This window comes from Oryctolagus cuniculus, chromosome 6, assembly GCF_051225735.1.
Source record: "Oryctolagus cuniculus isolate XC-2025 breed Fujian yellow rabbit chromosome 6, ASM5122573v1, whole genome shotgun sequence".
Lineage (NCBI taxonomy): Eukaryota > Metazoa > Chordata > Mammalia > Lagomorpha > Leporidae > Oryctolagus > Oryctolagus cuniculus.
Window position 1 is genome coordinate 34813240 of NC_142872.1, and position 27869 is coordinate 34841108.

The 27869-nt window shown below is 43.7% G+C and overlaps 1 protein-coding gene across 1 annotated transcript; it reads right to left on the reverse strand.

Moving 5' to 3' along the window:
* Window positions 1–1021: 1021 nt before the first annotated feature.
* On the reverse strand, window positions 1022–23432 carry PLAC8L1 (PLAC8 like 1). The gene is made up of 4 exons (XM_002710284.6): window positions 23308–23432; window positions 17382–17518; window positions 4007–4143; window positions 1022–1270 (listed from the first exon to the last, which is right to left on the reverse strand). Exons 1-4 carry the CDS (start codon window positions 23430–23432, stop codon window positions 1130–1132), a joined length of 540 nt encoding a protein of 179 aa, XP_002710330.1. The 3' UTR covers window positions 1022–1129.
* Between the last annotated feature and the right edge of the window lie 4437 nt (window positions 23433–27869).

The following is a 27869-nucleotide window of genomic DNA, read 5'->3' on the forward strand; positions in this document are numbered from 1 at the left end:
TGACACAGAGAGTCTTGTGAATGTGCCTACCATCATACAATTAATCAACAGAGGAAGTTTTTCAGGCTCTGGACAAGGTTCTTCTGCACTGTTCTACCCTAACAAAAACAAGACTATTCAGTTCACACAACTGATGGCTGCTGCATTAGCTTCCCAGGGATGCTGTAATAAATTTCCACGAAGCGGAGGGAGGCCTTGAAACAACCAAAACTTGTCCTGTCACAGGCTCCAGGCGGGAAGCTCAAAATCCAGAAGTTGGCAGGGTTGTGCTCACTCCAAAACTGATGGGAGAGGAACCCCTCTCCCTCTTCCAGGCTCTGGTGGCCCCAGGCAGCTTGAGCTTCTGGCCGCATCACTGCAGCCTGCCTCCATCCGCCCCTGGCTGCCTTTCCTCTGTGTGTCTGAGTCTTTTCTCCTAAAGATGCCAATCATATTGGACTAAAGCCTACCCTGATAATGACATCATAACTTGATTATATCAGCAAAGACCCTAATTCTGAGTAAGGTCATGTTCACAAAGACCTCCTCATATCTAACACATCTTCGACGGGGGCAGGGTGTGTGTGGAACACGGGGACACACTTCAGTCCCTAACAGTTGCCTTTGACCCTGGGGCTTGAAGAAGCCTGCGAGTGTCAGAGAGCTGTTTGAGGTCAGAACTGACCTGAGACTTTCCCTTTGACACAGTCAGGACAAGGGAAGGAGGGCGGCTTATGTATTTCAGCAGCATCTGGTGCCAAGTGCAGGTGCTAATTGAAATTCACCATGCCCTGCCCCTTCTCTAACACTCTGGGGACAGTTGCTTGACCTAAGAAGGCCACACGGCAAGTCTTCCAGCCTCCTAGTGGAGAGCTAGGGGAGGGGGCCATGCAACCTTCCAAAGCCCCAGGCAAGGGCAGGGGTGCAGGCCACAATATATACCCCTGAAATCTGCTTTACAGGCTGAACCAGAATAGCAAATTCAGATAAATAACAAAGCCTTCATCAGGAAAGGAAAACAGCAGTAGAGAGAGTAGGGGCATTAATCATTTATTTTCATACTGTTTAGTGAAAATTCGAAGGAAAAAAAAATCTCCTAAGAAGAGTTTGGGAGGAGAGCAGAGTGAGCAGGAGGAGTTGTCTTGCTGAGTCAAACCAGGGTGTCCTTAGGTGCAGCGACCGCACAGATTTCATAGAGATGGGAGGTCCTCATCTTGAGTTCCCGAGCCACCTGACAGATGGAAAGGGGCCAACAGCAGTGCACCGCCAGCCAGTCCTCACACAGTGTGCCCTAGGGCGAGACCAGGGTCTTTGTTCTCCCACAATTGTACAGTCTCCTCCATTTCCTGGAGACCTATACAATTCCCTGCTGACTCATCCCACCCACTGCTTCTAATATCCACCAACATCGAGGGTCACTGGGTGACCCAAGTGCCCAGAAGCTAGGCAGCTAATCAGTACCTATGATTCCCAGCCTACCCTTCAGACTTCCTGATACTGCTCTTGGGCTTAAAACCACTAGCTTCTCCATCACACCTAGGTTCTATCTTTCTCTTAGGACCTACCATTTATACTTATTTATTTCTTTGGAGTGGTTAATAAGTAAACATGGTCCAAAAGTAAAAAGTTGTTGCCCAAATACAGCTGTTCCCAGCCACCCAGTTACCTGTCTAGAAACAACCATTGTTACCAACTTCTGGGGAAGTTCCATGTCTACATAGGCTTATACATATATCATCTTTTTATGTAAATAGTTACATCTATGCCTTTTTCCTTCACTTAAAAATATATCAGAGGAGGGCAGCGGGTTAAAGCCCTGGCCTGAAGTGCCGGCATCCCATATATGTGCCGGTTCTAGTCCCAGCTGCTCCTCTCCCAATCCAGCTCTCTGCCATGGCCTGGGAAAGCAGTAGAAGATGGCCCAGGTCCTTGGGTCCCTGCACCTGCATGGGAGACCTGGAGGAAGCTCCTGGCTTCTGACTTCACATCGGCTCAGCTTGTTGTGTCCGAATTTCCCAATCAATGGACAAGACACAGTCGAGGATGCAAAAGCAGAGGTTTATCTGTTACCAGCCGGCTGGGACCCCCTACACGCACACAGCCATTTAGCGGTACACAGGCAAAAGGCCCTCTCATTTGCATAAGAGAGGTTTTTATAGCCTCACACTTACAAGGGTGCAGGTCATCTCGTGCAGGTTACCTTCTTATTCTCTATATGGCAAGGTATTGGGACCTAACATGTTCATTGGTTCATTTAAACGTAAAGACTATATACATTATGTGGCGGGAAGGCCACACAAAGGAGATGGCATGGGGAGGAAGCATTGGGCCATAAATTCCAGGGGAGCTGGTCTAGGGCAGAAGGTAATAAATTCCAAGGGAGCTTACTCTCTTTGTACTCAAGGACCCCGCCTGCCTCCTTCCTGGTCCAGGGTGAGGCCTATCATGGCGTTACAGCAGGCAAGCAAGCAAGCCAGAGCACGTAAGCGAAACCCACATTTAGCAAGCTAGGGACTCCATCTCCCACAAGCTCCAGCCATTGCGGCCATCTGGGGAATGAACCAGCAGATGGAGGACCTCTCTCTCTGTCTCTACTTCTCTCTGTAACACTGTCTTTCAAATAAAAATAAATAAATCTTAGGCCTGCGCTGCGGCTCACTAGGCTAATCCTCCGCCTTGCGGCGCTGGCACACCAGGTTCTAGTCCTGGTCGGGGCACCACATTCTGTCCCAGTTGCCCCTCTTCCAGGCCAGCTCTCTGCTGTGGCCAGGGAGTGCAGTGGAGGATGGCCCAAGTGCTTGGGCCCTGCACCCCATGGGAGACCAGGATAAGTACCTGGCTCCTGCCATCGGATCAGCACGGTGCGCCGGCCACAGCATGCCGGCCGCGGCAGCCATTGGAGGGTGAACCAACGACAAAGGAAGACCTTTCTCTCTGTCTCTCTCTCTCACTGTCCACTCTGCCTGTCAAAAATAAATAAATAAATAAATAAATCTTTTAAAAATATATATATTGCCAGCGCCGCAGCTCACTTGGCTAATCCCCTGCGGCACCGGCACCCTGGGTTCTAGTCCCGGTGGGGTGCCGGATTCTGTCCCGGTTGCCCCTCTTCCAGGCCAGCTCTCTGCTGTGGCCCAGGGAAGGCAGTGGAGGATGGCCCAAGTGCTTGCACCCGCATGGGAGACCAGGAGGAAGCACCTGGCTCCTGGCTTCAGATCGGCGTAGCGCACCAGCCATAGCAGCCACTTGGGGGTTGAACCAACAGAAGGAAGAACTTTCTAACTCTGCCTGTCCAAAAAAAAAAAAAAAAAATATATATATATATATACACATATATATAATATATATATATATCAGAGGGATCACTCATAGAAGGCATAAAGAGATGCCTTTTTAAAATCTGTCCACATTTAACATGTACGACCTGTCCTTTTCCAATCTCACATGTATTTCAGTCTCCACTATACTGGAAGTTGACTATCTGGCTCTTTGAAAGACTCCCAGGAAACCACCAAATGAATTCTGGACATGTCATGTAAATGCTGCACATGTCACATATTTTAAGTCAGATTCCCAAGTATCCCCTCCAAACCTTGTGTGATTCTGTCTGTCATCTTCTCTTGATATATTAACAAAAAGCTAGCAGGTGGTTTTACTTCTGTAGATGTCCATGACTATATAATGATGAGAGAGGTGGAGTAAGACCAACAATCATGGCCATGTCCTCCAATCACCCTTCATCGAAGCACAGCTCTGGAGCACCCTGACCAACAATCTGCATTATCATTTTCCCCTTGAAAATACCATTCATCATATAGGATTTTTGTGAGCTTATATTTCCTAGTAAAGAATGAAATGGGAAATTTCTTTCCTTTCCTAAAGTTTGCCACTAAGTGGGGTATTTTTAAGTATCCTCACCCATACCTCCTTTTTTTGGCAGGGTGGGGCGAGGGGAGGAATCACAAATTTGGAAGACATCCAGGTTCTTATATAGATCCAGGGTCACACAGACCTTCCGTACACTTACCCGTATTTTATGTCTCTCTCTGGTGCCAATTCTCAGTGCAAAGGTGGATCCAGGTAACAATGGCCAACACAGACACTCTCCATAATGCCTGGCAATGTCACACTCAAGACACATAGGACAAAACAGACCACAGAAACCTATCAATAACCACAAAAAAGAAAGCCCAAGTTCTCACATGTTCTTGGAGCCACTTCACATCTCAAAAAGCATTTACAAGCCTCTGCCACCAACTTAATTCTGCATTGTCTCCCTACAATCAGAGGCTGACAACGAAAACCAATCCTCAAAACTTAGTATAGGAAAATTGCTGTAACTGAGTCACATCAAAATTGCCTTCTTTTGTTAAACACTGACAAAGTTGGGCCTGACACAATTCTGTTAGCACTGACTGTAGTAATTGGTTATTTCATCAAGAGAAAAATGTTAAATAATTCTTTTAGAGTTGAATCATAACTGTCAGTTCTATTAATCTAATTTCCATATTTAAGATAGATACAGTATATAGAATACTTTTGAGTATCAGATGTATTTTTCTTTAAATGTGATCAAAAGTTGTTTAATGATACACTTTTATGGTACATTTTATTCTATTTCTCAGACCAGAAGGTTACTCTCATTTTTGTTCATTTCATGGAACCATTGACATCTGACAGTTTTAATCTGCAACCTATTAGGAGCTTTGTTCCTTGAACATCAGCTGGAAACAACCTGTCATTTATTAGTTCATTCATCTTTAACTCTTGATATTGTGTCTGACACATTTTGCATGAATCTTCTAGCACAGAGGTTTTATTCAAAATATATTTGGGTCACATACCCTTTGAGAATATAATAAAAGCTATGAACTCACTTCATAAGGGAAAAGAAAAATGTATGCACATATACATACACTGAATTCCACAGGGTTCATGGATCCCCTGAAAACTATTACTGGACCAAGGTTAAGGATCCCTGATACACAGTTAAAAGTTATGTCATTTGTCACTACGAAAGATGACGATCCTCACAAATGCACATAGTTAGGACTAGCAAATAGAAAAAAAATACCAAGTGTTATAACCATAATCCTTGAGAATCGTACAAAATAAATCTTTTGTTGAGGTGTAATTTGTACATAGGAAGATGTACAGTCATAGTGGATGAGTTTCCACAAATTCACCCAAGTAATCAAATATGTAGAACAGTATCATCACCCAGAGTTCCTCGTGCCTTTCCAGTCAATGCCAACCCTCCCACTTCCCCTTCCAGAGGCAACCATTGTTTCCCATTAATGATACTTGTCTCTTCTTGGACTCCATATAAATGGAATCATCTTTACTTCTGCATCTGAATTCTTTAAACACCGTGTTTTTTCTAGATTCACCCATGGCATTACATGAATCTGTAGCTACATTTTTAATTTTGAGTGGTAGTCCATTCTATTAACCTTCCACAAATTTTCTTATCCATTCCCCCATTGATGGATGGTCAATCACTCCATCTTCTTACTATTATGAATAAGAAAGCTATGAATACTCATCTATAAGTACTTGTGTGTACATTTGTTTTCATTTCACTTGAGGGGATTCCTGGGAGTAGAACTGCCAGGTCATGGGGTAGATAGATATCTAACTTTACAAAAAATAGCAAACAGTTCAAGTATCAGTGCTGACACTCCCTCCAGCAATGTACAAGATGTTCTAACCGTTCCACACCCTCACCAACCATCGTTACCAATTTCTTGGTGCTGCCAGCCTTTTCCACTGTAGTCATTCTAGGGAATGCAAACCTTAGCCCTTTAGTGCAGCAAATTCAAAGTCTTATGTACCATGACATGGGCACCCAGAAGAACTTCCTGTCAACATCCTGTCCCTGCTTATACTTCCCTCCCCAACAGTAAGTACTGCTTACTGCTTTACTCCAAACTTCAGTGACAATGAAGCCAAAAGTCAGGTATGCTACTTTGTCTTAGAACTGTCAAGGTATGTCCTAGGACTCCAGACAGCTTCAGGTTTGCACAGTGCTTGAAGGAGTGGTTGAAGCTGGGGAGGAGGGACGGAGCAGGCTGAGGAGCAAGACACCTCTTTCATCCATTCAGGAGTCTCAACATAGTCAATCATCTGCTGTGAGCATCATTGGCCCACGGCAAGCTCTGAATTCAGTCTCTCATAAGTCTAGGATATTTCATTCTGCACTGAAAAATAAAATTCCTTGGGGCCGGTGCTGTGGTATAGTGGATTAAGGCCCTGGTCTGCAGCACTAGCATCCAGTTCATCTCCTAGCAGCTCCACTCTGATCCAGCTCCCTGCTAATGCACCTGGGAAAGAAGCAGAGGACAGCCCAAGTCCTTGGGCCTCTGCATCCACATGGGAAACCTGCAGGAAGCTCCTGGCTTCAGATTGGCATAGCTCCGGCCATTTGGGGAGTGAACCAGCAGATGGAAGACCTCTCTCTCTCTATCTTTACCTTCCTCTCTGTAACTCTGTCTTTCAAATAAATAAATCTTTGAAGAAAATAAAATAAAATAAAATCCCAGGGAGAACAGCAGGCCCCACCTGGCACTGACCATTGGAACAGCTCAAAGAACACAAGGTCCAATAAAAATGTACCAGTAGGTAGAGAGTGGTCACAATGTGTACAATCTTGAAATAGAAAAATCTGGAATCAGTGGCCCATAAAGACCAATCAACTTCTACTTTATGAATGAATTATAAAATACAGAAAATCCCATCAAATAAAAAATCAATCAAAAATCGCATGATTGTAAAGCTGGCAAACTAAGTGACCGATAAATTGTGTTTTCACAATTGCTTCAGCTGCAACACTTTAACTGCTTAAAAGAAATGCCCACTTTCCTTAGCAAGTATATTGCAAAGAAGCTGTTTATGTTCACTGGAACTCCTGTACCATATTTTTATGACTCATATGCCTTTTTTTAAAAAACTCATGCTGTTATTGCTGTTATCTTTATTTTTAATCTTTTATGTCATATAATCATGTTATCTAAGTGTTCATTAGCAGGTGGTACGAGAGGCTGAAGGAAACACACCCAAAATTCAATTGGTTTAAAAGTCAGATGTGATTTAAAACACAACACACACACACACACACACACATACACACTACAGAACAAACTTTTATTATATAACAGCTAATATTTATATAGCTCTGGTAAAAATATAATTTCCCTATATTAACTCATTTAATCTCTCCATCAGTCATATAAAATAGGTCCTGTTATTATCCTCATTTTTACAGATGGGGAAAGTAACACCTAGAAGTCTTAAGCAATTTACCCAGATTCAATGACTGCCAGTGAGGGGCAGAGGCCAGATCTGAACTCAGGTAGTCTGACCTCCAGGTCCTACTAACTACACATACATCCGCATCTTCTCGTGTTTTCCACATTTATCTGTTACGCCATAGGGGTGTGGATTTGTGTGCTCCAGAACGCCATCCTATCATTACTTCAGTTGTACTCCTGTTGGGCACTCTTAAATTATGCAACTTCTTTAAAAATGATCTTTTGTGTCAATTATTACTGCTCTGTACTGCAAGGAGTGCAGGGGGATATGCAAATTGCAAATCAGGGCAGCATTGCGGCATAAAAGGTTAAACTTCGACCTGCAATGCTGGTATCCCCTATGGGTAACGTTTGAGCCCCAGCTGCTCCACTTCTAATCCAGCTCCCTGCTAATGCCCCTGGGAAAGCAGCGGAGGATGGCCCAAGTCCTTGGGCCACTGCACCCACATGGGAGACCTGGAAGAAGTTCCTGACTCCTGGCTTCGGCCTGGCTCAGCGTCAGCTGTTGTGGCCATTTGAAGAGTGAACCAGCAGATAGATGATCTCCCTCTTTCTGTATCGTCCTCTCTCTCTCTGTAACCCTGCCTTTCAAATAAGTAAATAAATCCTTAAACAAAAAAAAAAAAAAAAGGAAGGAAGGAAGGAAGGAAGGAAGGAAGGAAGGAAGGAAGGAAGGAAAATAGTCAAATCACACCCCAAGAATAGATGTGCACAAAAAGGACCATGGGGTCCTTTGTCTTTAACAGAATTTACTGCGATACCTACTGATGGAACAAAGACATAAACCTCAGCCATTCCAGCTCCTTGCCCGAAAAGAGAGATAACTGGAATTCACCCCTTATCCCTGAATCCTTCCAAGAGACCATCTCGGTCTCACACCCTGCATTGCTCCCCTCCCTACCCCACCCCACCCCCTGCATTCTTTTCCAGGTTTGAAAAACTTGTTATGGAGAAACTCACCTCTAGCTACTGCCCCCCACCTGACTCTGGACTCTCAGCATATCCGAAGATAATAAGGCCCAGCCCACTGAGGGCCTGGGCCCTCTGCCACGTATTCCGCCTGTGTGCACCCACCTCTGTGAATAAATTCATTCTGGCTGCAAGTTCGTATCCTGTCTCCTCTCTATTCTGTGTCCCTTTTTATTGATACTATCATAGGCCTAAATTATCTATAATACACAAAGAACTCCTATAGACCAATACATAAAAGATTAAACCAAAGATGGGAACAGGGCATGAGCAAATAGTTCACTGAACATGAAACACAAAGGACAATAAGAATCACGAAAAGCTGCTTAATGTCATTAGAAACGTATACTAAGGCAACAAGAAACCATTTATTATCCACGAGAATGCCAAAGTTTTCAAAGTTTGTTAATATCATCTATTGTGGGGAACCATGTTCTCTCCACAAATAGACGGAAGTGGAAATTGGCACGACCACTATGGAAGACAACTTTGCTGAATCTATTACAATTTAAAATCCTGGAACTGGCATTGTGGCGTGACGGGTAAGGCCACTGCCTGCAGTGCTGGCATCCCATATGGGCGCCGGTTCGAGTCCTGGCTGCTCCACTTCGAATCTAGCTCTCTGCTATGGCCTGGGAAGGCAGTAGAAAACGGCCCAAGTCCTTGGGCCCCTGTGCCCATGTGGGAAGACCCTGAAAAAGCTCCTGGCTCCTGGCTTCAGATCGGCACAGTTCTGGCCACTGCCAATTGGGGAGTGGACCAGTAGATGGAAGACCTCTCTCTGCCTCTCCTTCTCTTCTCTGTGTAACTCTTTCAAATAAATAAATAAATCTTTAAAAAAAAATCCTATAGGACCCAGTTATTCCACTTAGCAGTATCTACCCTAGAGTAATGCTTACACAGGTATACAAGGAAACTGTCACAAGGATAGTCTCTGGCAGCATTGTTTGTAACTTGAAATTTAAAACAATTCAAATGTACTTTAATATCCTGAAGTACAAGTTACCAGGAGACATAACCATTCTATGGAATAATTAAGAATACAGGGAGAGATCAATTAAATACCAACAAGGCTAAATCTCTAAGATACATTTTGAATTAAAAAAAAAAAAACCACATTGCTCAATGACATGTACAGCATAATACAACTAACACTTTGTAAGGTATTGTGGGTGGAAATTTCACAGAAGCACATTTTACATCAATTATTACAAAGAGGCAGAACCTTCTAACATTAAGAGATGCTCCAAAAAGGAATGGAGCACAGTCATACATTGCCAGTGGGAGTATAAATTAATCCAACTTCTAAGTGGAAAGCTATTTGGCAATATCTTAGCAAGAGCTGAAACAGCCTATTTTATTTGACAGGCAGGTTTACTCCTCAGCAACTGTCCAACAGTTAAACCTCCATGTGTGAAATGACACCTGGACAAAGACAGCCATAGAGCATTGGTTTGAATAGCAAAATGTCTGGAAACCACAGAAAGGCCCACCAATGGGAACTTCTCCATAAATATTCTGTAGCACACTCATACAATGAAATTTCTGCAGCAATTTAAGAAGTCTGATCACCTAGGCAGATTGTTAAATTAAAACACAACAGGGGCCGGCGCTGTGGTCCAGCAGGTTAACACCCTGGCCTGAAGCACCGGCATCCCATATGGGCACCAGTTCGAGACCAGGCTGCTCTACTTCCAATCCAGCTCTCTGCTATGGTCTAGGAAAGCAGTGGAAGATGGCCCAAGTCCTTGGGTCCCCACACCCACATGGGAGACCCAGAGGAAGCCCCTGGCTCCTGACTTCGGAACAGCACAGCTCCATCCGTTGCAACCAACTGGGGAGTGATCCATCGGATGGAGGACCTCGCTCGCTCTCTCTCTCTCTCTCTCTCTGCCTCTCCCTTGTCTCTGCAACTCTTTCAAATAAATAAATAAATCTTTAATTAAAAAATTAAAACACAACAAAGGTACAGAATAGTGTTTATAAGTCTACCATTTGTATAAATGATACACATACACACAAGCAACAAAGCAAAATATCAGTAAGGATAGACACCAAAATACTAACAACGGTTATCTTCCAGGGCTGGGATTATAGCATATTGCTTTTTTCTTTTACAGTTTTTCATTTTTGTTTTTTATAATGATTATATGATACTTTTAATTCTTAAAATCTATTTTCATAATTTCAATTTTTATATGTGCTTAAAAACATGGACGATGTCTGTGTTCAGTAAGAGTAGTTGCCTCTGGAGAGAACTGGGTGGTGGAAAGCAGGCTGGAGTGCTTGCTTTTCGTATTCAAAAGGGGTAGGCAGCTTTGAATTCTGCATCATGGCCATGGGGACCTATCCAAAAGGACTTTTGTTTGTTTGTTTTGTTTTTTGTTTTTTTTTTTTTACAGGCAGAGTGGACAGTGAGAGATACAGAGAGAAAGGTCTTCCTTTTTTGCCGTTGTTTCACCCTCCAATGGCCGCCGTGGCCGGCGCACCACGCTGATCCGATGGCAGGAGCCAGGTACTTCTCCTGGTCTCCCATGGGGTGCAGGGCCCAAGTACTTGGGCCATCCTCCATCGCACTCCCGGGCCACAGCAGAGCTGGCCTGGAAAAGGGGCAACCAGGACAGAATCCGGCACCCCGACCGGGACTAGAACCCGGTGTGCCGGCGCCACAAGGCGGAGGATTAGCCTAGTGAGCCGCAGCGCCGGCCCAAAAGGACTTTTCAAAGCACAGAGGGGCCTCCCTGCTAATGCCCTGGGAAAGGCACTAGAAGATGGCCTAATTGTTTGGGCCCCTGCCACTCATATGGCAGACCCAGAAGAAGCTCCTGGCTCCTGGCTCTGGCCTACCCCAGTGAATTATAGTGATTTTTGTTGAGATTTTTCCAGGCAATTGGACCCCAATAGTAAATTTATGAAATTATCTTTTCATTATTGTTAGCCAGAGTTCCCTGGCCTGGCCAATCAGTAGACTTGTGGCCCAAACTAGGCTAATTGAGTTGCTTCTACTGAAACATCAATTATCAGACAGAACAGCAGAAGGATAAAAACATTTGAAGTTGATTGGACTGTAAGTTAGCCCCTGATACTAATGCAACTGGGGCCAGTGCCATGGCACACTAGGTTAATCCTCTGCCTGCAGTGCCAGCATCCCATATGGACTCCAGGTTCTAGTTCTGGTTGCTCCTCTTCCAGTCTAGCTCTCTGCTGTGGCCTGGGATAGCAGTGGAGGATGGCCCAAGTGGTTGGGCCCCTGCACCCACATGGGAGACCAGGAAGAAACTCCTGGCTCCTGGCTTCAGATGGGTGCAGGTCCAGTTATTGCAGCTATTTGGAGAGTGAACCAACAGAAGACCTCTTTGTCTCTGTCTCTGTCTCTATGCCCCTTTCTCTCTCACAGTCTGTAAAACTCTGTCATGCTGGTTACAGGAGTAACCATGTTTATCAAGCCTGCCACATTGGATCGCTTGTTTCCCAGAGGACTGCTGTCCTGTAAACTAAGTGACATCCTACAGTTGGGTGGTTCGCCAAAACCAGTGGAAGTGAGTTCACGCTCTGATGGGTGTGTTGCTTTGTAAATGAGAAAATGTATACTATGCTATTTGCCAGGAGCAGCTGATGTTACACAAGTGATGAGTTACTTTGTTCAAAAGATCCAGTTATAGACCGGGATGGATTGGTCTTTCATGGCAGCGTGAGAAAGGTTGGTGTCATTCTTGTCTAAATAACTCACTTCCTAAAATTCCTAGAATCGTCGTAAGCCATTGTACAATATGAATTTACTTGAAGTTACCTTTAAACATTTGGAATTTTGTTTACAGGTAGTTTTTCCCCTTCATGAATGAATAGTGTCTTCTTGATTACTAGCAGGTGTGAGCTATAACAAAACTCCAGTGAGGCCAAAGAATCCCAAATCCTTGTAACAGAAATCTTTTAGTGCCAGGTTTCTGCCTTTTATTACCGCTGGTGATGACACTGCTTTGATTTGTTCCTAAAATAACTCTAGGGACTCTAGAAGGGGCTGGTTCAGCAAGTGATTTCCTTTTTAACCTGTGTGGTTAAAGTTGCATTTTGCAATCACTGAAATCGGGTAAGATTGTCAGGAAAATGGGATGAATGTATGCAATAGCTGACTTTCTCCTAGAAAGGTGTTTCACATGCAGATGATAAAGACCAAACCAACGGCTGCGCTGCAGGTCTGCTTCTCATTTGTACTTGTCCGTTTCTGTTGATATTGACAAAATGAAATTCTAGCAACTTGCTTCGACTGTTCTTTTTGATACTTACAAACATGTACTAGGTTTTACTATATTGTGCTTTTCAAAGCCGTAACTCTTAAAAAATTTGTTTTTGCAATTGTTTGCTAATACTTTATTTTAATAAACCTCAAAACCTGAAAAAAAAACTCTACCTGTCAAATAAATTTTAAAAAGTGCAACTGTCCCTTCAGGTCTTGGTTTTTAACTTAGTCTTTGATTCTCGGAGCTGCCTTGTATTTTCAAATGGGATCTAATTTTGCTGTTCAGTTTCCTAGGGATACCGTAATAAAATACCACAAGCTGGGCAGCTTTAAACAACCGATATTCTCTCAATGGATGATTCTAGAGGCTAGAAGTCTAAAATCAAGGTGTTGGCAGAGTTGGTTTCACCTAAATAGCCCAAGGGAGAATGTGTTCCCTGTATCTTTCCTAGCTTCTGAGGGCTGCTGGCAACCCCACACCTTCCTGTCTTGTAGATGTCACTCCAATCTCTGCCTCTGCCTAATCCAGTCAGTGATTAGGGCCTACCCTCAGCCAGTATGACTTTATTTTGACTACATCGTAAAGACCCTACTTCCAAATAAAATCACATTCAGATACACCAAAATTATGTGAATTTTAAGGAAACTCTATTCAACCTAGTATGGCTGGCAACTAAAAACACCTAACTGACTCAGTTAAACTCCAAAGTGGTGTTAAGAGTGGAGTCTATCAATTGCTTTAAACAGCATTCTGACCTCAGAATCAGCCCTTAAGGCATTCTGCTCTGGCTGAAAAGCCCATGAGAGCTTGGCAGGCATGGAAAGCCAAGACACCGTGGCAGAAAAAATGTCCTATGTGAAGGATCTCTGTGAATGAGACCCCAGTGGAAAGAAGTGGCCATCAAAGGATATACTTTTCTCTAAAGATAGGAGAGAACTTCCACTTTGAGCCTCAAGTGGTCATTGATGTCATACATAAGAGTGTTAATTGTGAAATTAACAAGAGCCGCTGTGCAGGACCTCTATCCTCAATGACTTGCATTATGAGAGTTAACTGTAAAACTGGTTCTCAGACAGTTTGTGTGTGTGTGTGATGTGTGAATTGTTGATATCTTTACTTACTATAGAGTTAGTCTTCTGTATACAAAGCTAATGGAAAATGAATCTTTTTTTTTAACAGGCAGAGTGGACAGTGAGAGAGAGAAACAGAGAGAAAGGTCTTCCTTTGCCATTGGTTCACCCTCCAATGGCCGCTGTGGCCAGTGCGCTGCGGCCAGCACACCGCGCTGATCCGAAGGCAGGAGCCAGGTACTTATCCTGGTCTCCCATGGGGTGCAGGACCCAAGCACTTGGGCCATCCTCCACTGCACTCCCTGGCCACAGCAGAGAGCTGGCCTGGAAGATGGGAAACCAGGACAGAATCCAGCGCCCCAACCAGGACTAGAACCCAGTGTGCCAGCACCGCAAGGCGGAGGATTAGCCTAGTGAGCCACGGCGCCGGCTCGGAAAATGAATCTTAATGAAGAATGAGACTGGCAAGGGGAGAGGGAGGAGGAGGTGCAGTGGAAATTGGGGTGGGAGGGCAGGTATGGTGGAAAGAACCACTATATTCCTAAAGTTAAACTTAAGAAACTTCTACCCATTAAATAAAAGGTTTCTTTGGGGAAAAAAAAATTAAAAAAAAATAAAAGAGTGGGGTCTATGCACTATCTGCTTTACTCTTGATTCATCCTTAAGGTAGGCACCTAGGAGGTAGAAAAATGAAGAGCCATAAAACATGCTCAAGGTCATATGGCTAGTAAGAGGCAGAGTTAGAAATCAAGCTGGGGCCAGCACCGTGGCTCACTTGGTTAATCCTCCATCTGTGGCACCAGCATCCCATATGGGTACCGGTTTCTAGTCCCGGTTGCTCCTCTTGCAGTCCAGCTCTCTGCTGCAGCCTGGGAGGGCAGTGGAGGATGGCCCAAGTGCTTGGGCCCCTGAACGCACATGGGAGACCAGGTAGAACCACCTGGCTCCTGGCTTCGGATTGGCGTAGCTCCAGCTGTAGCAGCCATTTGGTTGGTGAATCAAGGAAAGGAAGACCTTTCTTTCTGTCTCTCTCACTATCTAACTTTGTCAAAAAAAAAAAAAAAAAAAAAAAAAAAAAAAAAAACAGTGTGAAGTCTATCTCTGAAACAAACCTGTTCTCTTAACTACTGCATGATATTCCAGGCTTTGCCCTAGTTTAAAGTGCAGTGATGCATAAACAAGTCTAGCACCTGCTAATACTAACTGATAGAATAAATAAAGGGGAGAGCGATCCAACATGGGAAGCGAGATACACAGCAGACTCATAGAATGGCAGATGTCCTAAACAGCACTCTGGCCTCAGAACCAGCCCTAAAGGCATTCGGATCCGGCTGAAAAGCCCATGAGAGTATTTCAGGCATAGGCATGGAAAGCCAAGACACTGGCAAAAAAAAAAAAAAAAAAACCTAAATGAAAGATAGATCTCTGTGAGATCCCAGTGGAAAGAACAGGTCTTCAAAGAAGGAGGTACCTTTCTCTGAAGGGAGGAGAGAACTTCCACTTTGACTATGACCTTGTCTAAATAAGATAAGAGTCGGTGAACTCATGACTGGAGCATAGGGAGATTACTGATGCCATAAACAGGAGTGTCAATTTGTAAAGTCAACAACAGGAGTCACTGTGCACTTACTCTTCATGTAGGATCTCTGTCCTTAATGTGCTGTACATTGAGATTTAATGCTATAACGAGTACTCAAACAGTATTTTTCACTTTGTGTTTCTATGTGGGTGCAAACTGTTGAAATCTTTACTTAATGTATACTAAACTGATCTTCTGTATATAAAGAAAATTGAAAATGAATCTTGATAAGAATGGAAGGGGAGAGAGAGTGGGAAAGGGGAGGGTTGCGGGTGGGAGGGAAGTCATTGGGGAGGGGGGGAAGCCAATGTAATCCATAAGCTGTATTTTGGAAATCTATATTCATTAAATAAAAGTTAAAAAAAATAAAATAAAATAAAAAAAGAAAGAAAGTGCAGTGATGTTCTCCCAGTCCCCAACACTTAGCTATAAAAGGAAAATGATCCTCGTATCAGTCCGAGGCTAGATGTCCACATCTCAGCACTGTTGGTTACTCTACCCTCTCTGTACCTTGAGTGAAAGCCAAAGTCACTCTAACAGCAGAGAACCAGGAAGACTCCTGAGAGCACAGAACGGCTGCTGTCAGTAGTCAGGTCACAAACCCACTTCAGTGGCAGTGTCAGAAAGAGACCTGCCAAGCTCTGGATCACAGGGAAGACTTTCTCTTTCTTTTTAGAAAGAATGATTTATTTATTTGAAGGTCAAGTTAGAGAGAGAGAAAGAGATCTTCCATCTACTGGTTCACTCCCCAAATGGCTGCACTGGCCAGAACTAGGCCAAGCCTAAGCCAGGAGCCAAGAGATTCTTCCGAGTCTCCCATGTGGGTGCAAGGACCCAAGGACTTGAGCCATCTTCCACTGTTTTCCCAAGCCATAGCAGAGAGCTGGATTGGAAGAGGAGCAGCCGGGACTCAAACCAGAGCCCATATGGGATGCCAGCACTTCCGGCGGCGGCTTTACCCCACCACAATGCCAGCCCCAGGGAAGACTTTCGACTGAATGAGGACTGCCTCAGAACTCCAGGGTGGGTCTCTCCTGTGAGGATTCAATGACAAACTGAGATCTGGCCAGAAGCCTTTAGAGGACGAGGAGAGTCATTTCTTCAAAAAGATTTGACCCAAGCTCTATTGAGTTTTTGAACCTAAGAGATTTGCCCTTGTATCTAAACTGATTTCCCGCTCCTGTGAAAGAGATTCTGTGACCCAATTACTCCCTAGGGCAAGAGTATCAGGTCCCAGCAGGGGTCCCTGACATGTACCAGAGGTGGGTCAGTCTATCCTAAGGTAGAAAGAGATGAATGTGTTTTAAACTTCAAACCCAGGGTAACATATAACCAGTGGACAATTTGTCTCTCTCTACAGCTGAACCAGGGTCTGAAAAAATTTCAATCCATAAAGGAGGCTTATCCTATAATTTTTCTGGTGTTTAATAAGACTACTACATATTCTTCACAGAAATATTGAAGAGATAAATAAAAAGAAAATTAAAATCACCCATTAGCCTACCATCCAGAGACACCTGCTATAAATAAAAACATTTGTATTCATATCCTCCCAGATATTTTTCTAAGAATTTCCCCTTGGAAAAAAACGCTAATGTTCATCATTTTGCAATCTTTTTCTCTAACCTGAAAATTTATCGAAAACATCTTTTCATTTCTTAAAGTGCCATTTTCGGATAGGACTTTTCATGACTGTATAATAACTGATTCTATGAATATTTGCATTGTTGAATTGTTACTCTGTTTAATATTTACATTGTTCCAGGTTTTTGCTGTAATAACCAATACTGCAAAATTTAATGTTCCCACTAAATCTTCGCAAATGATTTATTTTCTCAGACTAAGCTCCTAAAAATGTAATTACTAGGTCGAAATCTATGTAACACTCAAGGTCTTTTCTATATGTATTACTAAGCCTTCTACCAGGATGACTATACCAACTCATACTCCCACCAGCAGTGAACGAAGGAATCTATTTTGCGCACCTTTGCCAATAGTGGATTTTGTGATTAAAAAAAAAATCTTGATAGTAGCCCTTCTTTTACAAAAGCATTCACACTGCTGAAAAACAAGATTTTTCCAGCCAAGGAGTGCATTTGAGTCACTAAAAGATTAGTCCTATTATTCTGAAGCCATTTAATTTCTCTCCTGGGGGCCTGATGTAGCTTTTCTACTCATTGATGTCTTGGCAAACGAAACAGCGAGGAGGAGCTCAAATGAAAAATCGAAAACGTACACACTCTCCTGTCTCTGCAGATACTGAAGAGGCCAGTGCTCCAGTCCCCGCCCGTCTGTACAATCGCCGTGACTGTGGTCCTAGCACTGGCCCCGCGGACCGGCTGCTTCACCACCGTGCCGGCTGCTCCATGGCTCCTGGAAAATCAAGGACAGAGGTGAACTTGGAAACCAAGATGCTTCAGAAGGGTAACATGAGGCCAGGGCAGAGCAAAAACAGGGAAGTTAGGACCCAGTTGTGCCCAAGGGCTCCTAACTCACAGCCCAAGCTGCCTTCATACCCTCCCCCTCCTGCACCGTGGCATTCTCCTCTGGACTTTTTGCCCTAACAGCATTATTATTCCAAATCCTTTCACTCAAATTCAACATCCTGTCCACTTCTTCAGGGTTTCGTAACAGGAAAGTTCACAAATTTGAAACCAAGTAGTCTCGGTTTAAATCCCAGCATGCCAATTCCTGGAGGCTTGATCTTGGTTATGTGGCTTAACCTCTCTGCTTTCCATTGGTTCAGATGAAAAAAACTACCTCTGGGGTTCCTGTGTGAGTGAAGGACATATAATGAGACTACTGTGTCCAGAGGGTGTAACAAGGTGACCCTCGGTGAGCTGCACCCTCAAGTATTGAACCCTGATAAGGAACCAGACTGAGCAGACAGTCTTAGCATTCTGAATTAGGAAATGAAGGCCAAGGGCGAGACCTCAAATACAAGGTGAGGAAAACTTCCTTCTCATGCTGACGCCGAATCAACTTTACCTGAACGTCAACTACTGGAGTGCCGGCCGTGGTGCAGGACAAGCTGTACCTGACCTCATGGAAGGCGTGGAGTGCTCACAGAATGAGCCCCAGCCTGGCCAATGTGGTCGTTACTGTGTTCTGTGCTTCTCGGCCCTTGTAAAGTTTGTACCTCATGCTCTCTCACCAGGTGCTGGCTTCTACCATGTTATGATCCAGCATGAAGACCCTCACCAGATGCGGCCTCCAGAATACGGAGCCAAGTAAACTTCCACTGGTTATGATTTAAAAAAAAAAAAAAAAAAGAGGCAAGTATTTAGTGCTGCTTGTGACAATCGAATCCTGTATCAGAATGGCTGAGTCCAGCCTCTGCTTCTAATTCCAGCTTCCTGCTAACACGCACCCTGGGAGGCAGCAGGTGACTCAAGTACTTGGATTCCTGCCACCCACAGGAGACCTGGACTGAATTGCGGGCTCCAGGCTTTGACCCAGCTGTGGGTATTTGGAGAGTTAGCCAAAGGTTGGAAGTTCTGCCTCTGTCTCTTTCTCTTTCAAGGAAATAAAAATAATTTTTTAAACAATAGAGTTTGCACCTGATTTCATACTTGAGACAAAATTAACAAGAGGCAGTGACATTTCTTCCTATAAATGTTGTGGTAGAAATAGTCATTGAAGGGGCCGGCACTGTGCTGTAAAATGGTGTAAAAGGTGAAGCCTCTGCCTGCAGTGCTGGCATCCCATATGGACGCTGGTTCGAGTCCTGGCTGTTCCACTTCCAATCCAGCTTTCTGCTAATGCCCCTGGGAAAGCAGCAGAGGATGGTCCAAGTACTTGGGCCTCTGCATTCATGTAGGAGACCAAGAAGAAGCTCCTGGCTTTGACCTGGCCCAGCCCTGGCCATTGCAGCCATTTGGGGAGTGAAGCAGCATATGGAAGATTTCTCTTTTTCCCCGACTCTTTCTCTCTGTGTATTTCTACCTTTCAAATAAATAAATCTTTATTTAAAAAAAAATGGCCATTGAAGTGCAGCACCTGGTGGCCAGAGCCGAACATTCCTGACCACTCTTAAGGCAACTGAGGGCATCTTGGAAACAGCTGGGAAGCTCTCTGAGAGCCTCTTACACAGCCAATGGCATTTCATGATATCATAATATGGATTGCACTCTTCTTGTTATTAATCAAGGAGTGAACCAGAGGATGGAAGATCTCTTTCAGGTAGATAAAAATAAATCTTAAAAAAAAAAAAAAATCCCCAAGCCTTACTCCAGGCCAAATATACAGGTCTCAAAGGATGAAATATAGTAATCAGTATCATAAGTTTCCTGGGTATTTAAAAGCTCATCATAAAATCACCCTAAAACCTGAAACCAGTGAGTGTAGAGACTGTAACAGCTTCCAAGCCTCCGCTAGCTCACTGGTGATGTCAGCCTAACAAAGATGACAAGGAAAATATAATGGGAGGTAGGCTGGAAGGGAAGAGAAGGCACGGCACATACACAGGTAACATGTCAGTAAGACACTGAGAGACTAACAGAGCTGAAAATGCTGCAGCAGAGCTAGGAAGAGAGGTTAGGGGTGGGAGTGCAGAAGTGTGAAATGGATCTCTGAAACACCCCCAGCCCCTTTATCCAGTAGGTATTACAAAGTCTAACAAGCTTTTCCAGAGCGTGTATAATTATTTGAAACCCAAAAAAAGGTAGTGGCTCCAAAATACATACACTCAGGGCAGACGCTACCTCTTGGGATGCCCACATTCCATCCTGGAGTGCCAGGCTGGAGTCCTGGCTGCTCTGACTCCCACCCAGCTTCCTGCTAATGTGCAGAATGGGGGCCAGCAGATGCTGGCTCACATACTTGGGTACCTGCCACCCACATGAGAGACCCAGATTGAGTTCCACGTCCCTGGCTTCAACCTTGCCCAGTCCTGGCTGTTGCTGGCATTTAGGAAAGGATACAGTACAGGGAAGATCTTTAACAGTCTCTCTCTTTCTGTCAAATAAGGTGAAAATAAATTGAAAAAAAATTTTTAAATACATGTGCTTATATAAAAACTATCAAATATAAATTGTGATCTTATAAAAATCTAGTATGTCAATTTCATTAATTGTCTAATTTAGAATTCACAGTTTCAAAAATAATTTAAGCTCTCTTGTTCAGGAAAAATCCCAAGCATGAATGGATTACCAACAGGGAGTTACTGAAATTAAATGAGTCATTCATAGTTAAATAATTTCTAAAACAAAGTTATAAAAATATTTTCATTTACAATATAGCAAAATATATATATATGTAGAGATAACATATGGTATGGGTACACATTAATATGCCTGTTATGATGTGTTAAGGCCTATTGCTTTGAACTAAATTGTGTTCCACAAAATTCATAAGCTGAAGCCGTAGCCTCCAAGGTGACTATATCTGGGGAAAGGGCCCTTAGGAAATGATTAAAGTTAAATGAGGTCATGGGGAGGGGGTAGATTGTGGCTCAGTAGGATTGAGGGCCTTATAAAAAGAGAGAAAGCTCTCTCCCTCTTCCTTTCTCTCTATCTCTTCTCTCTCTCTCTCCACACGCATGTATATGGAAGACAGACCATGTGGGCACACCTCAGGCCAGAAGAGAACCCTCACCAGAACCCACCTATGCTGGTATCCTGAGTCAGACATTCAGCCTCCAGTATCATAAGAAAAATCAGTCCCTTTGGTTAGAGCCACCCAAGCTATGGTATTTTGTTCTGGCAGTCTGCACAGACTGATCCGTATGAGGGTTCAAAGTCAGCCCTAAAAAAAACGCCTTTATGCATTTCCTATTTCCTGTGCCTCCATGTGAGCCCCTTGAGATCAGAGGGCACATGCCGCTCCTCCTTGCACGCCCAGCATCTAGCACACTACCCTGAAACCTGTGGGTGCACGGTGTTTGTTGAACTGGACCGGACAGACTCATGTGTCTCCTCTGTTATATTTGAGACCTCCACAAATCTACCTTCTCTAAATTTTGCGATTATAACTTTCATTTTCTGGTAAAGGCACAACTCTCAGGTGTGAAGTTTGGAAATAAACGCAAAAGGTACCCAAAAGCTTTCTGCTTCCCTCCACACAATCCAAGGCATTTTCCTGTGATGCCCACAAGTCAGGACTTCAATCAGTGAGCTAACTGTTTCAATCATCTTTGCTCTTAGCACAGGGATTTCTTAGGACTGAGCGCCTAGATCAGATTTTCCCCTGAAATAAACCATTTACAGCTTGTAGCCCTAGAATAGAATCTTTGGTGTCTACCTTAGTATTATGTGCATAGCACCTTTTATTATGGCAAGGAAGTCTGTCTTCTATCTATCCCAAATCAAACAACCAAGAAGATAGATTTCCCTTGGAAAATAAGTTGGGGAGGGGCAGTTTGCCTAATTTGCAACTCAAGAAGTGTATAATTTCTTTCTTTAATACACTGACTCTTTGGTCACTTTTATATTAAAATTCTTGAATTGTCTTTCATTAGCTAAAACACTTCAGTTCAGGATTACTGCTCACATGTCCTAATTAAAACTACAGAGCTACTCCTAACAGCACCTTCTATGTGCCAGGCACTTATTAGTTAAGAACTGAAAGATTATTCAGGTGCTGTGACAATTATCAGACCAAGTAGCTCATGTAGCTTCCTGGACAGCTTTACATTACCCCCAGGGAACCTTATACCACCACGAAGAATAGCAATGAGTTTGGAAATGGTGGGCCACAGAGCTTTGCTAAATCAGATAAATTGTCCACTTACCATCAACTTCAATAAGCTCTTCATTTAGTGGAAAGAGCACAGATTTTAGATTCAGGCACACTTAAGTTGAAATGTGGCTCAGCAGCGTTCTATTTGACTTTGGGAAATACAATTTGTCACAGCCTTCAGCTCTGGTCTCTTCCTCCATAAAAATCTGATTAAAAATATCCTAGCAGGGTGGTCATTTGGTGTAGTAGTTTAGATGCCTGCATCCCATTTTGGAGTCCCTAGGTTGGATTTCCAGCTCCAGCTCCTGACTCTGGCTTCCTGCTAATGCAGACCCCGGGAGGCAGCAGTGATGGCTCAAGTGGTCGGTTTCCTACCACCCACCTGGGACCTCCCAGCCTCAGCCTCTTACCAGCCCAACCGCTGTAGACATTTAGGAAGTACACCAACAGAATGGGGTTCCCTCTCCCCTCCCCCACCCCTTTTCTCCTTTCAAATAAAATTTAAAAGCTCCTCAGTTGCCAAGATTCTCCATGCAGCACATAGTAAGTATGCAGTCAATGGCAGCTACTGTTTTTTTGTTTGTTCCTCAGGATCCTGTAAACACTCTGGGGGCATTCTGTATGTGAGGGTACTTCAGAAATTTCATGAGAAAATTGAATTTAATACAGACACACTAACACCTTTCCCATGACATCTTTGAAGCTGCCTCCTACTAAGAAACAAAGGAAGAAGGAGGTCTGGGCCACAGTCTCAATTATCACTTGATCTCTAAGTATCTTAAAATTCAGTCAAGGTGACCAATCATCCAATTTTGCCTAGGTAAGAGTTACCAGGATGGGGAAACTGTAGAGTTAAAACTAAGAGTCCCAAGACAGTTGCATCAGAAGCAAAGTGAGTTCTTGAACTACCAGGAGGCAGGAGGCTGACTCCATTCAAAGTCAAATCCATCCCTACCAGGTAACAGTGTAAGGGGGGGGGGGGGGGGATACACACCCTCCCCCCTCTTCACAACTCTATTCTATCTTCCTCTCCGAGCAGCTAAGCACAGTCCTCACTGCTAATGCCTTCTGCGGGGACTTTGGCCTGGGGGCTTCACATCAACCTGTTCCTTAATCAGACTTGCAGGCCCAAGGACTCATTCTGCCTGCACTCGGGCCTCTGATTACTTCAAACTCCTCACTGAAGCCAAAACCCGTGAATTTTTCTTTCAAAGGGGAGGAAATTACTGGCAGACACCAGAAATAGAGTTTCACTTGGTCAGGGTTCAACATTTTAAGTGAAGAACAGACACTCCTTTCCTCTTCCCAACAGCCAAGCAAGCCCAGAAGGAACTCGTCAGCCAGCCCCTCTTCAAGTACACAAGGAGACGCTTAGCAAACACTGCCCAAGCCCAGACTTCTGTTCCCTGGCTTCTTCTTGAGATTGATTTGATACACAACTAAAGAGCAAAAGCTGGAGGGAAAAAAAAAATCCTCCTTCCTACCTCAAGTTGGAAAAAAAATATTGTTCATCTTCAGAAGATACGAGTGGAAACAAGAGAGGTGAATGAGTATTCAATAAGGGAACATCCTCAGGACGCTTGGAGAAGAAACTTGCAAACCAGTTCATGGGAGGAAGTGTTTTCTTGCCACTTGAGCTATCCTTTTCCCTTTAGCAAGAAGATGACTGATACTAAACTTGGACTTGATCCGAAGTGAAATCTCTCTCCGAAAGAATGCTGCCTTGGTATTCTGGAACCCAAGGTCATAACGGTGTGACTGAGATATTTATTTAAAGTTAGACACACACCTAACTGTGGGCATGTCCATTTAACTAATCTGAAGGAAGTGACCTCTGGAGAAAGGTATAAGAAGGAAAATGAAAAGATATCCTTGGGGCTGGTGCCGTGGCGCACTAGGTTGGTTAATCTTCCACCTGCAGTGCTGGCATCCCATATGGGTGCCGGTTCTAGTCACGGTTGCTCCTCTTCCAGTCCAGCTCTCTGCTATGGCCTGGGATAGCAGTGGAGGATGGCCCAAGTCCTTGGGCCCCAGCACCCACATGGGAGGCCAGGAAGAACCACCTGGCTCCTGGTTTCAGATCGGCGTAGCTCCGGCCGTTGTGGCCATTTGGGGAGTGAACCAATGGAAGGAAGACCTTCTCTCTGTCTCTCTCTGTCTGTAACTCTACCTCTCAAATAAATAAATAAATTCTTAAAAAAAAAAAGAACAGAAAAGATATCCTACCTTTGGGAGGAAAATCCCTTTATTTTGAGAGGTCCGTAGAAAGCATTTATCTAGCTAAGTGCCTGCTGGTCTTTCCTTGAAGACACAGAAGCTGCAGCTTTCCACCATATCCCGTGGCTGAGAACCAGCAGGGGCCTCTCTTCACTCCCAGGGTGAGCCCTAGATTCAGCAAGATCATACAAATCCCATAACTTACCCGAAAGCAGGGACAGAAAGGTCCTTCAGCCCATACATCAGGCTGGAATCCCATCTCATGAAAGAGTACTCCTTACCTGTGGGCTGCGCTAGCTGGCCCCAAGCCCCTAAGTCTTTTTACAGCTTGTAGAAACCCCCTGCTTTCCCATGGACTTCCCTGGCAATGCCGGGAAGTGCAGCTTCTTCCTAGTGAACCAGAGGGAGAATCTAGGGAACAAAGCAGGATCGGCTTGTAGTCACCTCTCTCCTGCTCTGCACCCTCAGGGTCTTAGGAGCCTCCCAGGTTTGCCTCTGGGACATGCCTTATGGAAGCATGGACCCTGAAACATTAGAAAATGTCCCCAGAAGACAAAATTAGGTGAAACTGCACATTGAGAAGGATCTGAAATCACATTACATTAGGAAGACAACAGGAGGAAATTGCCAACTATAGTGTACATGCTTTTCACCAGACCCATAGAGAAGGATTAAGTTTATGAACTTCAACTTGAATAAGGTTGCTAGCAAAAGCCTATAATGCCTTCCCAATTAAGATTCCTCAGACACAGTTTCATAAATTACCTACATCCAGAGTTCTGGGCATCTCCCGCTGTCTTCCCAACAGTAAGGATGCAGCCTCCATTCAGCACAGCTATGGTTCTTCTGCTTACCCTCTATTCCAAGGGCTTACCAGTGTCTGGCACATAATAAGCTCTCAATAACGTGTTGAGTAAATGTGCTATACATGTAAATTCAGGTCATAAGAATAACAGAAACTGAGGGGTGATTACTAGCTTTCCCAAAAGATTTACAATAAAAGCCCCCTTTGAAGAGTGAACCATTATACATGTATGCTATGATTCCATATTTTCAAATTTCATTTGTAACCAACTTCTCTAATCAGACAACTATTGTATGCAGTGACTAATGTACATGCCACACAGCTAATTCTTCTGCTTAAAAATTAAATGAAAAAGAAAGGAATGAAGAATGACAAGTATTTGTGACAAAGAAATAACAGCATTAGATCATCACCATTTGGCATAATCTCAACATAATAACTTACCAGAAAAGGATTTTCAAGGGGTACTGAAACTATTAGGTAAAACAAGATTGGGAATAGACTATTTCCAAGGTGTCACTCCACATGCTTCTAATTGCAGAAGAAAACACACACACATACACACACACACACAAAACCCCATATCTTTCCTTGGGAGAGTTCCAGAAGAACTCAGAATGTATCTTAAAATGAAAAGATCTGAAAGTGTTTTTAAAAAGGAAAAAAAAAGTATCTTTACCATAAAAGCTTTGGAAGTAGGACTGGTGCCGCAGCATAGTAGGCTAAGCCTCTACCTGTGCTGTCAGCATCCTATATGGGCTCCAGTTCATGTTCTAGCTGCTCCTCTTCCAATCCAGCATTCTGCTTATGGCCTGGGAAAGCAGAGGAGGGTGGTCCAAGTGCTTGGGCCCCAGCACCCTCGTGGGAAACCTGGATGAAGCTCCTGGCTCCTGGTTTCAGATCAGATCAGCTCCAGCCGTTGTGGCCATTTGGGGAGTGAACTAACGGAAGACCTATTTTTCTCTCTCTCTCCCTCTCTCTCCCTGTAACTCTGCCTCTCAAGTAAATAAAATATTTAAAGAAAAAAAAGCTTTGGGAGTGATTTTAAAAGAAGCCCTTAAAATGTCCTGGAAGTGATCAAAATGTATCATTAATAGAGAATTTTGGAAATTATCAAATTCATTATCACTAAAAGTGAGACAAACTGATTTTATGGGTTTTGTTTGTTTGCAAAAGAGAGTGTAACAGCAAGAGAGTAACACCCACTCCAGTTCACTCCTAAGGACCCACAATGGCCAGTGCTGAACCAGGGCTAAGACAGAAAGGTAATCCAGTCTGCCACCTAAGGGAGAGGAACCCAGTTACTTGAGTCACTGCTTGAGTGGGAAGCTGGAGTCAGGAGCTGGACCAGGAAATCAAACCCAGGTACTCTGGTGAGGGACATGGGTGTCTTCATTACCAGACTATACACTTGCTCCTATGTGCCTTTTAAAAATACTTATTTATTTGAAAGACAGCATGACAGGGTGGAGGGATCTTCTATCCACTGGTTACTCCTCAAATGGCTGCAACAGCCAGGACTGGGCCAGGCTGAAATCAAGAGCGAGGAACTCCATCTTGGTCTCCCACATGAGTGACAGGGGCCCAAGGCCTCTGGGCCATCTTCCACTGCCTTCCCAGGCATGCTAGGAGGAAGCTGGAATAGAAGTGGTATATCTAGAACTTGAACTAGCACTCTGATAGGGGATGTCATTGTCACAAGCAGCAGCTTGACCTGCTGTGCCACAAGGCCTGCCCTTCTATACACTTCTTGATATGATGCAATAGAAGAAATGTTTAGCCTAAATTACATCCAGTCTCTAGATTATGCTGTCCAATACAAATACAATTTCAGTCACATATGCAATTTCAAATTGTTTTTAGACTGTTTAGTAAAAACAGGAGAAATTAAGTTTAATGTAACCCAATATACACAAAATAGTACCATTATTATAGCATATAACCAGTATTGCTTACATTATGAAGATAATTTATGACCTCTTTGCCATATTAAGTTTTTGAAGCCTAGAGTATATTCCACAATGACAGCACACCTCAGTCCAGACTAGCTAAATTTCAGATACTCAATAGCCATATGTGGCAAGTGACCAAGGCACTGGCCATCAGAGCCAAGCCTACCTTCCACTCTAAGAAATAAGAGGGACAGAGAAACAAGTTACCATCTGCTCCTCCTTAGTAAGCATTCCCTTTCTCATATTTCAAGACCCCCAGGAGCAAGAGTCATGTGCTATACAGATTTTTGTTGTCACCTTACAACCAATTAAGCTCTTGTACAGCAGTGAGCAATTAGGAACTTACATAATGCTATCAACTTTGTGTTATTTTTTAATACAGATGTGAAGTTTTGCCCAATGATATTAAGGAAAACCAGTTTAACACAGCATTATATACACGGTGACTAGATCCAGGCACACAGCATACTGAATGAATTTTTAAAAGAGAAAAACATATGGGCATAACGACAGACAACAGAGGACACGAATGAACATATCATTCCCATTCCCACTTCAAAAACGTGTGGTGTCTCTAGGGACAACTGATTTAAACTTCAAATCTCACCCTGGAATCCAAGAACCTTTGTAAGAACGCCCATTTTACTTACCTGTTTCTGGTTTTTCTCTCATTCCTATACAGATTAACGTTCTATTCCTAGATTACTTCCCAAACAAATCATGCATCTGTTCTCAGCCATAAGCCCTTATCCACATATCTTCTTTTTTTAAAGATTCATTTATTTTTATTTAAATAGCAGAGAGACAGACAGACAGACAGACAGAGAAATATCTTCCATCTGCAGGTTCACTCTCCAAATGGCCACAAAGCCTGAGCTGGGCCAGGCTAAAGCCAGGAGCCAAGAACTCCAACCTAGTCTCCCAAATAAGTGTCAGGGGTCCAACCCCTTGAGCCATCTTCCACTGCCTTCCCAGGTACAGTACCAGGAAGCTGGAGTGGAAACTGAAGCTGGACAGCACTCAAGTATAGGATGCTGGCATTGCAAGCAGCAGCTTACCCTGGTGCACAGTA

What these genes read in the sequence shown, in the direction of transcription:
- PLAC8L1 (XM_002710284.6), bottom strand. Translation starts at nt 23,432, where the DNA reads ATGAACTGGTTTGCAAGTTTCTTCTCCAAGCGTCCTGAGGATGTTCCC. An exon ending in CTGCAGAGACAGGAGAGTGT is followed by an intron (nt 4,144 to 17,381) that starts GTACGTTTTCGA and finishes GGTTATTGATAG; the next exon opens with GTTTCTGTGGTCTGTTTTGT. An exon ending in GAGAGAGACATAAAATACGG is followed by an intron (nt 1,271 to 4,006) that starts GTAAGTGTACGG and finishes GTCTCGCCCTAG; the next exon opens with GGCACACTGTGTGAGGACTG.